The 15,113-nt window shown below is 38.6% G+C and overlaps 1 protein-coding gene across 1 annotated transcript in view; it reads right to left on the bottom strand.

Annotated features, from left to right (window-relative positions):
- EXOC4 (exocyst complex component 4) overlaps window positions 1-15,113 on the bottom strand; it is an 824,501-nt gene that overhangs the window by 140,662 nt on the left and 668,726 nt on the right. Inside the window, exon 13 of the mRNA XM_040260893.1 lies at window positions 12,346-12,501. Coding sequence (XP_040116827.1) covers window positions 12,346-12,501 — 156 coding nt within the window. The remainder of the gene's footprint in view (window positions 1-12,345; window positions 12,502-15,113) is intronic.

The raw sequence follows: 15,113 nt of genomic DNA, 5'->3' as shown, positions 1-15,113 counted from the left end.
TCTTATTTAAGTCCCCCATAGACTGTGAGCTCCTAACCTAGGAGGGATGCAGGGTGGGATGAAGAAAGGGAGAGGGTTACGGGGGAGAGATGCTAGAGGAGTTCATACTTGAGCTGTATCTTGAGGGCTGAATGGGACAGGCACAGGAAACAGGGGTGGGATGAGCAGGAAGAGGAATGGACATGGGCAAAGACATGGAGGAAAGAGCATGGTAGACTGGGAACCTGAAAAGGTTCAGTAAGACAGGGGTGAGAAGGCCAGGAGTCCTTCATCACCTGGCAGGGAATTAAGCCTGCAGCAGAGAGCAGCCACCAGCAGCCACCAGCAGAGATGGGAGAGAACAGCAGGTGATGGCTATGGACTATCTCATTCGTGTTTGCCCCTGTCTTAGGAACACCTCTTCCTGCTCCTACCCCAGAGAGATAACAGGTATCCTGCCCACCAACACAACGGCACAGAATATCATTCTCAGCTTCACTTTCTGAAGGGCTGAGTAAGACTAAATTGGAAGGATTAACTTTTAAATTTTATTAAGACTCCAGATGAGAGAAAGAGGGATGGTATTAAATGTGTATCTACGTTAAAAAAAAAAAAAGTTAAATAAATGAATGATCTAAAATGAAACAAAAAATAAAATGCAGAAATATTGTGTTAGTGACTTTTTAATGGTACTAATAGATAATCACAATCCTCGAATAACTGTCTCAAAAGATTAGCATTTATGCACTGTACAGAGGAGATCTACTTTTTTATTCATTTACTGCCAATCTTATGCTAACAAGAGCCATATCATTTTGATATAATAACAAGTGCCTAATTCAATCATCTTGAACATTAATTGATATGTTTGTAGCTGAGCCTCCAGTTAATTACCTGTCCTTTTTGTTTAATTTTGAGATTTAAGTCTGCTTCTCATCTGGCCTTGTCTGTCTGTGTCCTACATACATCTATGACCTTCATCTTGTATTATCGAGAGAAAAAAAAATTCTTGCAAAGCATTTGCTACTCCTGTACTTATTTAACATATTCATATTTTCAGATTCATCTTTCCTTTTATATTTTTAAAGTCATATTAAGTCTTCACAGATAGTAGAATAAATGTCTCTCTTCTAATGAACATTTTGTTCTAGTTAACTAAAGTCTTTTTCCCCCTCTGCATCAGATCTTTTATTTATTCCTTCAAATTTATCTAAAGATTCTTCAACAGCTATAGTAATCAAGAACCTTTTAAGCCATTGCTTATACTATGTTGAGAACCTTGACATTTCCATGTGGAATTTTTCTGAAACTTATTTGTGTTCTATTTTATTAATACTGATACTTGCTTACATCTAAACACATTCCTAGGCCTACAAGATTTCTACTTCTATTAATTGCTTAATTTCAGCAGGATGAAGAAAGTAAAGCGGTGTGAAGATGAAGACAAACCCCCAAATAAAACAAAAATGATTAATTAATGGCAATGCTGAGGACTAGAACTCAGACCTATGAGCTTCGAAAAGGAATAAGCTCTTGGGAGGCCACTGGAAGTATTTTCTTGTAATTAAGGCAACTGGCACACCATTCTGCAGCTCAGTTCAGTTCAGTCGCTCAGTCATGTCCGACTCTTTGCGACCCCATGAACTGCAGCACGCCAGGCCTCCCTGTGCATCAACAACTCCCGGAGTTCACTGAAACTCATGTCCATCGAGTCCGTGATGCCATCCAGCCATCTCATCCTCTGTCGTCCCCTTCTCCTCCTGCCCCCAATCCCTCCCAGCATCAGAGTCTTTTCCAATGAGTCAACTCTTCTCATGAGGTGGCCAAAGTATTGGAGTTTCAGCTTTAGCATCAGTCCTTCCAAAGAAATCCCAGGACTGATCTCCTTTAGAATGGACTGGTTGCATACCTTGCAGTCCAAGGGACTCTCAAGAGTCTTCTCCAACACCACAGTTCAAAAGCATCAATTCTTCAGCACTCAGCTTTCTTCACAGTACAACTTTCACATCCATACATGACCACAGGAAAAACCATAGCCTTGACTAGACGGACCTTTGTTGGCAAAGTTATGTCTCTGCTTTTGAATATGCTACCTAGGTTGGTCATAACTTTTCTTCCAAGGAGTAAGCGTCTTTTAATTTTATGGCTGCAATCACCATCTGCAGTGATTCTGGAGCCCAGAAAAATAAAGTTTGACACTGTTTCCACTGTTTCCCCATCTATTTGCCATGAAGTGATGGGACCAGATGCCATGATCTTCATTTTCTGAATGTTGAGCTTTAAGCCAACTTTTTCACTCTCCTCTTTCACTTTCATCAAGAGGCTTTTGAGTTCCTCTTCACTTTCTGCCATAAGGGTGGTATCATCTGCATATCTGAGGTTATTGATATTTCTCCTGGCAATCTTGATTCCAGCTTGTGCTTCTTCCAGCCCAGCATTTCTCATGATATACTCTGCATATAAGTTAAATAAGCAGGGCAACAATATACAGCCTTGACATACTCCTTTTCCTATTTGGAACCAGCCTGTTGTTCCATGTCCAATTCTAACTATTGTTTCTGATCTGCATATAGGTTTCTCAAGAGGCAGGTCCGGTGGTCTGGTATTCCCATCTCTTTCAGAATTTTCCACAGTTTATTGTGATCCACACAGTCAAAGACTTTGGCATAGTCAATAAAGCAGAAATAGATGTTTTTTCTGGAACTCTCTTGCTTTTTCCATGATCCAGCGGATGTTGGCAATTTGATCTCTGGTTCCTCTGCCTTTTCTAAAACCAGCTTGAACATCTGGAAGTTCACGGTTCATGTATTGCTGAAACCTGGCTTGGAGAATTTTGAGCTTTACTAGCGTGTGAAATGAGTGCAATTGTGCGGTAGTTTGAGCATTCTTTGGCATTGCCTTTCTTTGGGATTGGAATGAAAACTGACCTTTTCCAGTCCTGTGGCCACTGCTGAGTTTTCCAAATTTGCTGGCATATTGAGTGCAGCACTTTCACAGCATCATCTTTCAGGATTTGAAATAACTCAAGTTGAATTCCATCACCTCCACTCACTTTTTTCGTAGTGATGCTTCCTAAGGGCACTTGACTTCACATTCCAGGATGTCTGGCTCTAGTTGAGTAATCACACCATCATGATTATCTTGGTCATGAAGATCTTTTTTGTACAGTTATTCTGTGTATTCTTGCCACCTCTTCTTAATATCTTCTGCTTCTGTTAGGTCCATACCATTTCTGTCCTTTATCAAGCCCATCTTTGCATGAAATGTTTCTTTGCTATCTCTAATCTTTCCCGTCCAGTTGTTTTCCTCTATTTCTTTGCATTGATCGCTGAAGAAGGCTTTCATATCCTTCCTTGCTATTCTTTGGAACTCTGCATTCAGATGCTTATATCTTTCCTTTTCTCCTTTGCTTTTCGCCTCTCTTCTTTTCACAGCTGTTTGTAAGGCCTCCCCAGACAGCCATTTTGCTTTTTTGCATTTCTTTTCCATGGGGATGGTCTTGATCCCTGTCTCCTGTACAGTGTCACAAACCTCATTGCATAGTTCATCAGGCACTCTATCTATCAGATCTAGGCCCTTAAATCTATTTCTCACTTCCAGTGTATAATCATAAGGAATTTGATTTAGGTCCTGCCTGAATGGTCTAGTGGTTTTCCCTACTTTTTTCAATTTAAAGTCTGAATTTGGTAATAAGGAGTTCATGATCTGAGCCACAATCAGCTCCCGGTCTTGTTTTTGCTGACTGTATAGAGCTTCTCCATCTTTGGCTGTGAAGAATATAATCAATCTGATTTCGGTGTTGACCATCTGGTGATGTCCATGTGTAGAGTCTTCTCTTGTGTTGTTGGAAGAGGGTGTTTGCTATGATCAGTGCGTTCTCTTGGTAAAACTCTATTAGCCTTTGCCCTGCTTCATTTCATATTCCAAGGCCAAATTTGCCTGTTACCCCAGGTGTTTCTTGACTTCCTACTTTTGCATTCCAGTCCCCTATAATGAAAAGGACATCTTTTTTGGGTGTTAGCTCTAAAAGGTTTTGGAGGTCTTCGTAGAACTGTTCAACTTTAGCTTCTTTAGCATTACTGGTTGGAGCATGGACTTGTATTACTGTGATATTGAATGGTTTGCCTTTGAAACGAACAGAGATCATTCTGTCGTTTTTTAGACTGCATCCAAGTACTGCATTTTGGACTCTTTTGTTGACCATGATGGCTACTCCATTTCTTCTGAGGGATTCCTGCCTGCAGTAGTAGATATAATGGTCATCTGAGTTAAATTCACCCATTCCAGTCCATTTTAGTTCGCTGATTCCTAGAATGTCGACGTTCATCCTTGCCATCTCCTGTTTGACCACTTCCAATTTGCCTTGATTCATGGACCTGACATTCCAGGTTCCTATGCAATATTGCTCTTTACAGCATCGGATCTTGCTTCTATCACCAGTCACATCCACAACTGGGTACTGTTTTTGCTTTGGCTCCATCCCTTCATTGTTTCTGGAGTGATTTCTCCACTGATCTCTAGTAGCACATTGGACACCTACCATTTGTCACATTTTTTCATTTGAAGAGTGAATGAGGGCTTCCCCAGTGGCTCAGTGGTGAAGCATCCACCTGCCACTACAGGCGACACAGGTTCAATCCCTGGTCCGGGGAGATCCCACATGCCTTGGAGCAAATAAGCCTGTGCAGCACAACTTTTGAGCCTGTGCTCTGGAGTCTGGGAGCCAGAATTACTGAAGCCCACGTTATAATTACTGAAGCCCGTGTGCCCTAGCGGAGAAGGCAATGGCACCCCACTCCAGTACTCCTGCCTGGAAAACCCCATGGAAGGCTGGAGTCCATGGGGTCACTGAGGGTCAGACACGACTGAGCAACTTCACTTTCACTTTTCCCTTTCATGCACTGGAGAAGGAAATGGCACCTGACCCCAGTACTCTTGGCTGGAAAACCCCATGGACAGAGGAGCCTGGAAGGCTGCTGTCTATGAGGTCGCACAGAGTCAGACACGACTGAAGTAATGCAGCAGCAGCATGCCTTAGAGTCCATGCTCTGCAACAAGAGAAGGTGCTGCAATGAGAAGCCCAAGCACCACAACTAGAGAGTAGCTCCTCACTGCAACTAGAGAAGAGCCAGGCAGCAAGGGAGACCCAGCACAGCCAGAGATAAACAGATAAACAAAATTATTTTTAAGAAAAGAGTGAGTGATCATTCCTATTTCTAAATTCATTTTCACTCATTCAGCATTTATTGAGGGTCTATGAAGTACTAGCAGGGTCCATGGAAAGTAAAAGTACAAACCTGTTTTCTGCTTTTATTCTGATTCTTTCATTAAGCATCTAATATAGAATTCATGCCAAATAAAATCTGAGGAATTGTCTTGCTCTTTGGGAAGAATATTTGGAATCAAAATTGCTGTTCTTTAAGCACTGAGTTCATACAGCTCATAAAATAACAAAAATCAGTCTTAATAAACATATCACTCATTTGATTCTCCAGAAGAAATAGCTATCTTCTAAATAAAAATAACTAAAAATCTCTTTTTGTTTTCTCTTCCTTGTTCAGGTCTGTATCACACATTATCTGAAACCAACATAATTTGCTTTATATCATTTTAATATTGCCATCCCCTTTGTATCCTTCTTTTTTCCAACAATGATTGCTTTTCTTTTTTCTTTTCTTTGATGAGGCAAACATATGATTCAGAGGGAAGTAAGACAATCAGTTTTAAAGCATGTACATTCCTGGTATCATTATCCTGTCTTTCCCTCAAACAGTTGGATATTCTGTTAACAACCTGTTACTGAAAGGTGAAAAATGGGCAAAAATATAACACACGAAATACAATTAATTCTAATAATAATGAAGGGTAAAAGTACCTGTATGATAAAGTTCTGCAACAAAGTGTGTGTGTTAGTCACTCAGTTGTGGCCAACTCTTTGCGACCCCATGAATTATAGCCCACCAGGTTCCTCTGTACACAGACTTCTCTAGGGAAGAATACTGGAATGGGTTGCCTTTCCCTGCTCCAGGAGATCTTCCCAACTCAGGGACCGAACCCAGGTCTCCTGCATTATAAGCAGATGCTTTACCCTCTGAGCCACCAGGGAAACCCATTAGCAAATAACTATTAAAGTATCAGTCAAGATTATGAAGGTCAATGAAAATGAAGGCATAACGCAAATGTCCAAAAGTACAATTCTTGGCCAGTTTAAGTCTGGATGATCACTGTGTGCTAGCTCTGGGAACCAGATACCTGGGCTCAAATTCTAGCTCTGTCAACTTAGCGGCTCTGCACATTTGGGAGCAGTTATTATTTCAGTTCTCTGCACTTCAGTTTCCTTATCTGTTGAATGAGAGTAATAGTGCCTGTAATCACAGTCCATGGAATTCTCCAGGCCAGAATACTGGAGGGGTAGCCTTTCCCTTCTCCAGGGGATCTTCCCAACCCAGGGATCGAACCCAGGTCTCCCAAATTGCAGGCGATTTTTTTACCCACTGAGCCACCAGGGAAGTCCTATTCAGTGCCACGCACTGTCAGCTCTGATTGTTGCAATAGATTAAATAATTTCATAGAAACTTAATGCTTTATCATTCATTCTGCTTCATGCTAGAGTTCCAGAACAATTTTTAGGTTTTATATGTTCTTTAACTTTTATTATTTGAATACTCTTTTCCTGGACAAGTGGAGAAGGGAATGGCAATCCACTTCAGTATTCTTGCTTGGAGAATTCCATGGACAGAGGAGTCTGGTGGGCTACAGTCCACGGGGTCATAAACAGTCTGACACGACTGAGTGACCAACACTTTCCTGGTCAAGATAGATGTCAATTACATCCTTCCACTTTAGGATTTTCAAACCTGGCTCTAGAGAAATGATTTTTATTCTTTGAAATTATGGGGCCCTGAGTGAAATGGGTATAACAGATTATGGGGGACAGCCTCTAATACATAGGTCCTCCCCACCCCTTTACTTCTTCCAACACCTCATCTCTTCTGTTAATTACATCTCCAGAAAGCAGGACTGCTTTTATCAGTGGCTATCCACTGATATCAAAAGGATAACTATATACATATATAAGACAGGTACAAAGACAATGGGCTAGAAAGCCTGCTTTCAGCTACTTTGGGAACAAAAGGATATTTGCTATATTTCGTTTTTCTATTAAGGCCCTGGCCTGACCTATTTTTCCCCCTTTATTCAAAGTTAGGCCAGGAAATAATACATTTTATTTTTTTTTAGTTAAAAAACGAGAATCGAAAAGGGCCTCATTTAGTAATGAAGGGAACATAACCTTTATTCAATGCAAAGGGCACTGGAGTCTATATTCATCCAGGCGCCAAATAGCCCTCTAAGCTTTAAAAACTAATTACAGGAGGAGAGTGTGATTTTTCAGTCTTTTTGGCTCATGCCATGCTCCTGTGGTACTCTAACGTGCTAAATCAAGGCTCTGTCAACTCTACCACATTGGAATATCAATGAACAATGTCCCCTCCACTTACCTTTGGTTTCAGGATAGAGAATGTGATAGATTAAAAGAAAAGAATCAATCACATATAAAGCAAAATAGACATAAAAATTATTTTTCTTCTGTTAAAGCAAACAGAATGTGTTTTCAACCCATGTCTATTTGCATGCAAAAACATGAACAAATATCTAAGGCATCTCGTTCAGCAAAATAAAGCAGATAATATGGAAAAATTTATATAAAATTCAAGCACAGGCAAAACTAAACAACGGTGATGAAAGTCAGAACAATGGTTACCTTGAGGTAACCTTCTGGGTACAAGAAAAGTTTTGTACTTTGATCTGGGAGGTGGTTACATGAGTAAAATAACACATAACATTTCACTGAGTTATACACCTAAGATTAACATCTTACTTCATGGATGTAATCATTCACCAAACATTTTAAAAATATATATGATTTGTTTTGCCTTCAAATTTAAGATGGAATGTAACAATTCAAAGCACACACAGAAAAGAACAAAGCCAAGAACTAAATTGTAGCTCTTTTAAATCAGACATATGAGGCAGTATAGGGAGGCTCCTCTCTTGATTAGCATTCTCTATTTCTAAATAGGGCTAGAAGCCCTTCCCTTTAAGCTTTTGAAGACAACCAATAAAACTGATCGAGGGCAAAGCAGGCTTCAGAGGGAGGGGATATATGTATATATACAGCTGATTCACTTTGTTGTACAGCAGAAATTAACGTAACATTGTAAAGCAATTATACTCCAATAAAAAAAATTGATTGAGAGGGCAAGCTCTTACTACCACTTTGGGAAACTATTTGGCAGTGTGCACAACAATTGAACATATGCATATGCTATGACCAGCAATTTGAATCCTACAATATAAGCAATAAACTAACATATATACATATGATTACCAAGAGAGGTAGAGTAGAATATACAAAGAAGCACTATTTGTAACAGCTTCAAATTAGAAACTACCCAGGTATATCTAACGGGAGTAAAATGAATGAGTGCATATATACACACATACACATTCAAATAATACAATATTAAAAAAATACTTGTGATGTATTCACATTCATTGTTGTTCAGTTGCTAAGTCATGTCTGACTCTGCAACCGTATAGGCTGCACATGATGAAATACGATATAGAGAACAGAGTAATAAGGATCTATATACAAGAATATGGATGAATTTTGTCAACATAATGTGGAACAAATGGAGTCAGTCATAAAATATATAACTGCATGATTCCATTAAAAAAAACACAAAACAGATTAAACTAATCTAGGTACTTGAAGGTAAGATACAGGTAACTTTTAAAGAGATGACTAGTGACCAGGAGGAACTGTAAGGCTCACTATCATTTTGTTCTGTTTCTTGCTATTATTCTGTTTCTTGATCTGGATACTGCTTACACAATGAAAAGTATGAAAATTTGCCAAACTGTGCCTTTGACATGTGCACATGTAAACTATAGGCAATATAACCAGAGAGATGGAAACTCTAAGAAAGAATCATAAGGAAATGATAGAAATCAAACACGCCATAACAGAAATGAAGAATGCTTTTAATGGTCTTATTTAATAGACTGGACATAACCAAGGAAAGAATCAATGACCTTTGAGAAATGTCAATAAAAATTTCCAAAGACAAAGAATGAAAAGACAGAACAGAATATCCAAGAACAGAGCAACAATTAAAAAAGGTTTAATGTATGTTTGGGCATACTAGAAGGAAAAGAAAGAGAAAAAAAAAGAATTTAAAAAATAATGACTGAGAATTTCCCCAAACCAATGACACCCATTGAATCACCATGATCCATGAAGCTCAGAGATCACCACCATGAAAAACACACACGCATACAAGATTTGAATAGTGCAAAATCAAAAACAAAGAAAGGAATTTTGCAAGAAGCCAGAGGAAAAAATTACCTTACTCACAGAAAAACAAGGATAAAAATCACATTGGACTTTTCTTCAAAAACCATAAAGCAAGAATAGTGAAGTGAAATACTTAAAAGTGCTGGAAGAATTATCAGCCTAGAAATTTGAACCCTGTGAAATTATTCTTCAAAAGTGAGGGGAAAATCAACACTTTTTCCAAGAAAAATTGAAGGAATTTGTCTTCAATAGACCTGCCTAAGAAATGCTAAAAGAAGTTCTTTAGGAAGAAAGGAAATATAGGCTAGAAACTTGGACCTACAATTTAAAAAGGAAGAGAATTAGAGAAGGAATAATTTAAGGTAAATAAAACCTTTTATTTCTCTTATTCTTAATTGATCTACAGGTAACAGTTTGTTCAAAATAATAATAGCAACATTATATACAGTGGCTATAGTTTATGGATAAATAGAATAAATGGCAGCAATGTTACAAGGGATGAGAGGAAAGAATTAGGACTACTCTGTTATAACATACTTTTGTTAGTCTCAAATGTATGTTGCAAACTCTAGTGCAACCTCTAAGAAAGCAAAAAATAAATAAAACAAATATATACACTAACGTGATACAGTAGAATTACACAAAAACACTCAAAACCAGACAGCAGAAAAGCATAGTCCACTTTTAAAAAAATCATTAATTTTGATTTTGTTAAAATTAAAAATTTCTGTTCCATGAAAGGCTCTGTTAAAAAATCTGACTGCAATGCAAGAGACTTGGGTTCAATCCCTTGGTTGGGAAGATCCCCTGGAGGAGGGCATGGCAACCCACTCCAGTATTCCTGCCTGGAGAATCCCAAGGACAGAGGAGCCTGGCGGGCTACAGTCCATAGGGTCACACAGAGTCGAACACAACTGATGTGACTAAGCAGCCATCACTGCTTTAATAAATTCTTATTTATTAAATAAAAAATGAGATGATGCTGAACATCATATGTCATGAGGGAAATACAAATGAAAACAATGAGATTACCAGACACTGATAAGAACGTAATGTACCAAATCTGAAACACAGACACCACCATATGCTGGCGAGGATATGGAGCAGCGGGAAGCCCCATTCCCTGTTGGTGGGAATGCAGAATGGGACTGCTACTTTGGAATAGTCTTGCAATTTCTTACAAAACTAAACATACTCTTGTCATACAATCTAACAGCCATATTTTTCAGTATTTACCCAAATAAGCTGAAAAAAGAGCTGTCAAGCCACAACATGACAGAGAAGAACCTTAAGTGCATAGGGCTAAGCAAAAGAAGTGAATATGAAAAGGCTATGTACTGTATGATTCCAACTATATGACATTCTGGAAAAGGCAAAACTACAGAGACAGGAAAGAAAACAGGGGTTGCCAGGGGTTGGAGGAGAGAAGGGCTGGATGAACAGGAGGAGCACAGCGGATTTTTAGGGCAGAGAACCTATTATTCTTAGTGAAACTGAAATGGCTACATTTACTTTAACCAGTGAATGGATACAATCACTAGACATTTCTCGACTCTTAAAATGTACAAGACAAAGAGTGAACCCCAATGTGAACTACAGACTTCAGCTGATAATAACGTGGGTATCAGCTTACCAGTTTTAACAAATGTAGCTCATTGCTGCAGGGTATTAAAAGTAGAGGAAACTGGGGGTAAGGGTGGGTGAGGGGTCACATGGGAACTATGCTTCTTCCACTCAATATTTTTAACAAACCTAAAACTGCTCCCTTATACAAATAAAAATCTATTAATTAAAAAAATACATACATATTCATATATATGTGTATTTTCTTGTATCATATATATATGTTTTCTTATATCAATGTAACTAGCTGACAAGTTTTTCTGAGATAATGTGAAATATAAGGAAGAAAACATAAATTGTTGCTGTTGTTCAGTTGCTAAGTTGTGTCTAACTCTTTGCAACCCCAGGAACTGTAGCACTCCAGACTTGACTGTAAGAACCTTTGTCGGCAAAGTGATGACTCTGCTTTTTAATACCCTGTCTAGCTTTGTTATAGCTATTCTTCCAAAGAGCAAGCATCTTTTAATTTCTTGGCTGCAGTCACTATGGGCATTGATTTTGGAGCCCCAGAAAATGAAATCTGACAGTTTCCACATTTTCCTCATCCCTTTGCCATGAAGTGATAGGACTCGATACCATGATCTTAGTTTTCTGAATGTTGAGTTTTAAGTCAGCTTTTTCATTCTCCTCTTTCACCTTCATCAAGAGGCATTATGTTAAATTATGGATGAACTTTTGAGTCTCATGATTTTGAGAAAGTTTTAAATGGCACTATAGCAATTTTTTCATAATAAAATAGTAAAGATATGGCACCACAGTATACAAATACAGTTAACTTCATGAATAGTAAAGGTCTATTTATGTACAGTTGCAGACCACATTCTGAGAAGGAGACAAGCTCACAGCTCTGTGATGAATTGAAAGTAAAATACTGGTCACTACTTCTTTTATTCTTTTCCTGATCTTTGCTTCTTTAAAGTGCTTTTACTTTATTTTATTAATATTTATTCATTTACTTGGATAGGCAAGAAGACAATAAGAATAAATTTTATTTATTTTAATGTGACAAAATATTACCTCCACTTCTCCCTTACCTGACCACCAATTTACACAGCTCTAAAATGACACAGGTGAAAATATTTCACTGTGCCAGGCCAGCCATATGAAATTCAAGAGGGTCAACAGATTAGGCCACATGTTCACTGCTAAAAAAATTACTTGAATTGTACAAAGGTAAATATTGCGTGATAAAGTTGAGAGACTTCACTTTTGTCGAAATATGTAGGGAACGATCAGAGATAAAGCACTGTATATGCACAAATGTGGGAAGCACATCTGCATTTCCACAAGGTTCACCTAAGTTCTATGAACTAAAGAGCATGTTAAGAACAACTGCAACATATAACATATACGTACAAGGGCAAAGACTTTTTCAATGTTTTTACCTTATGAAATCTTCTTCCTCTTCTCTCTTTGACCTCAGCTGTTTGGGTTGAGCCATATTCATCCAGTTTGGTAGAGATTTCAAGAGCCTGCTGATATCATCATCTTTTGCCCAAGATGCACTGATGACAAGTTTTTCTTCAGACTGGACGATACCCCTGAACACAACCAACAGAAAAGAGACACTTCAGGACACTGCCTGGCTTCATTAGCATTTTCCATCTTTGTTGTTAGAAAAAGATGCCATGCTCATCTCTCTTATTAACCAAACCCATTATCCAGCTGGAGGCATGACATCTACTGATAGGTCACCTTTGTGGGAAACATCATTTCTAGATTCCATTCTTAGTTTCTTCATTGTTGAGTAATTGTGAAACTAATAATATTAATTAGCTCCCCTTATCCTAGTTAATCCCTAAGGATAAATAAAAGTGCATGGTAGGTCTTTTGGGGATGGGGAGTGGGAAGGGATTCTTTCAAGAAAGATGTTGAATAAACAAAAAGTGAGTTAACCATAAAGACAGTGAAATTAAACAGCAACATGAATGATATCTGAAAGGTGATGGAAGTGTTACAAAACGTTGTTCTCTGATCTCTTGGTTTAAACTACCAGTTAGCTCTACTTGAAGATGTTTTTTGAATCATGGACACCCCTGTATTCAAAACAAATTCACCATCACAGAGAAACCTTCTGCCCTTGATGTCAGGCAGAAAAAGTCTTTGATTACTGCTCTCTCTAGTGGGCTCTGACAAGTGACCTGGAGTGACAGGCTTTAAGTCCTTTTATAGGGCCCATGGGTGAGCTATTATCACTGCTCTTAACAAAACATACCTGGAAAGTCATCGTGAACACTCAATTCCAACTTAATTAAAATGCTTCTCTTTCTGTTCAACATTTCTGCCACTGTAACTAATTTCATTGGTCTAAAAATCCTCCTCAGCAATTCTAGGTGACAGAATGGCATTTATTTATGAAAGGACTGCTAATTAGCTGGCAAGCCCTCTGAAGCTAAGAAGTTCTCTCCTCCATCACAGGCAGGAATTTATGTTGGTATAATGGCTATACTGAAGAACATGATGTCCTTCTAAATAATACAATACATACACAGTATATGCTTGGATCTATGAGAAAACCTCCTTTACCCAAAAGACAATATATGTAGACAGAAGCTGCTGACACCTAAAAACCTTGACTCATGACAACCTAACCTGAGGTAACAAAATTCTGTGTTGCAGGGAGCAATACTGCTCTGGTTCTCTGAAAATAAACTAGAATAAAGAAGAGAACCATAGTTGATTTCTAGAATTCTTCTCACTCACCACAAGCAAAAGGTTTCTAACAGTAACTGTGGTCAGCAATACAAAACTTAAGATTACAGAATCTTCTTCCCTGAGATCTCTCAAATTACTCTGACTGGTATCTTTGTTTGTTTTTTTGTTATTTTCATGCATCTTCCTGCAATCTACATGGATTGATCCCACAAGATAACTTTATACTTTTATACACGGGGTGCGGTATTCAGTCTTACAGAATACAAATCTATGCTACTGCATGTCAGAAGAATCCTCAACATTCTTTGGCATTCTTTTTACCTCTCTCTGATCAATTTCCTCTCCTTCCCTCTATGGCTATCTTTTAAACCTTTGTCTTTTATCTCCTCATTGTTTGACCCCCACATTCTTCCCATCTGTCAAAGAAAGGAGGGGACCGAAGTATATACTTTCAAACAGCTCAACTCTTATCCTCCATAGAAATATATCCAAATCTGTTTCATCACCACTTACTCGCAATAATTCCTCTAGCTAGGCTCTTGGGGGCTCCTTTCTCTGCCCCTCCTTCTAATGACCCCTCCCTTTCCTGCATATTAGGGATCTCTCTCAGTATATTCCTCAATCCCCTGTGTTTTATTTTTTAAATGAATGAATAACTGAATCTCTTTCCTGATGTAGTATTTCTCTCTAATAAAGCTTCTCTCCCTCCACACACACTGTTATCAAATGAATGTGGCCTTCACCCAGTCACTTCATTTTCTCACCTCTCATTTACCTTTTCGATTCCTGAAGTCTCCCTGTAGGATCTACTCTATGGTTTAACCCATCTGTTCCTTCCTGCAACTTTTTCAGTGATTTTTACTTCTAGATTTTGGGTTTAGCTCTTTTACAAATCCACTGGCTTCTTTCCTCTAAAATGTTCTGTACTTGTATTGTGGATTCTATCCTTCCTTTATTTCTCTGAATCATTTTTAAGCAGAGATTTTAAAGTTCTTATGTGGCTCTGTACTTTCAGGAAGTTCTTTGGGGTTTCTCTGGTGGCTCAGATGGTAAAGAATCTGCCTGCAATGCGGGAGACCTGGGTTTGATCTCTGGGTCAGGAAGATCCCCTGGAGAAGGAGATGGCAACCTATTCTAGTATTCTTGTCTGAAGAATCCCATGGACAGAGGAGGAGCCTGGCTGGCTACTGTCCATGGGGTCGCAAAGAGTTGGTCATGACTGAGCCACTAACCCGTTCACTTTGGATGTCAAATGTCCTATTAGTCGCATTTTCCTTCTTTTTTTCATGATGGTGGTTTGCCATTCAGGTCTGCAAGTTCTACCTCAGAGGGATTTGACCTTTGCACGAATCCCACATTTTGCCCTGTGCTTTGGAGATGTTACTATTAGATGAGCTGCATTCGCCTCTCCTGGATCCTATAAGTTTCTCTACTTTCAAATAAATTTTTAAGTATCTTTTTCCTTCCTTATTCTGGCTTACAACTTTCTCCCCCTACA

Source organism: Oryx dammah, unplaced genomic scaffold (assembly GCF_014754425.2).
Source record: "Oryx dammah isolate SB20612 unplaced genomic scaffold, SCBI_Odam_1.1 HiC_scaffold_18, whole genome shotgun sequence".
Taxonomy (NCBI): domain Eukaryota; kingdom Metazoa; phylum Chordata; class Mammalia; order Artiodactyla; family Bovidae; genus Oryx; species Oryx dammah.
This window is presented reverse-complemented; position numbering and strand designations above follow the sequence as displayed.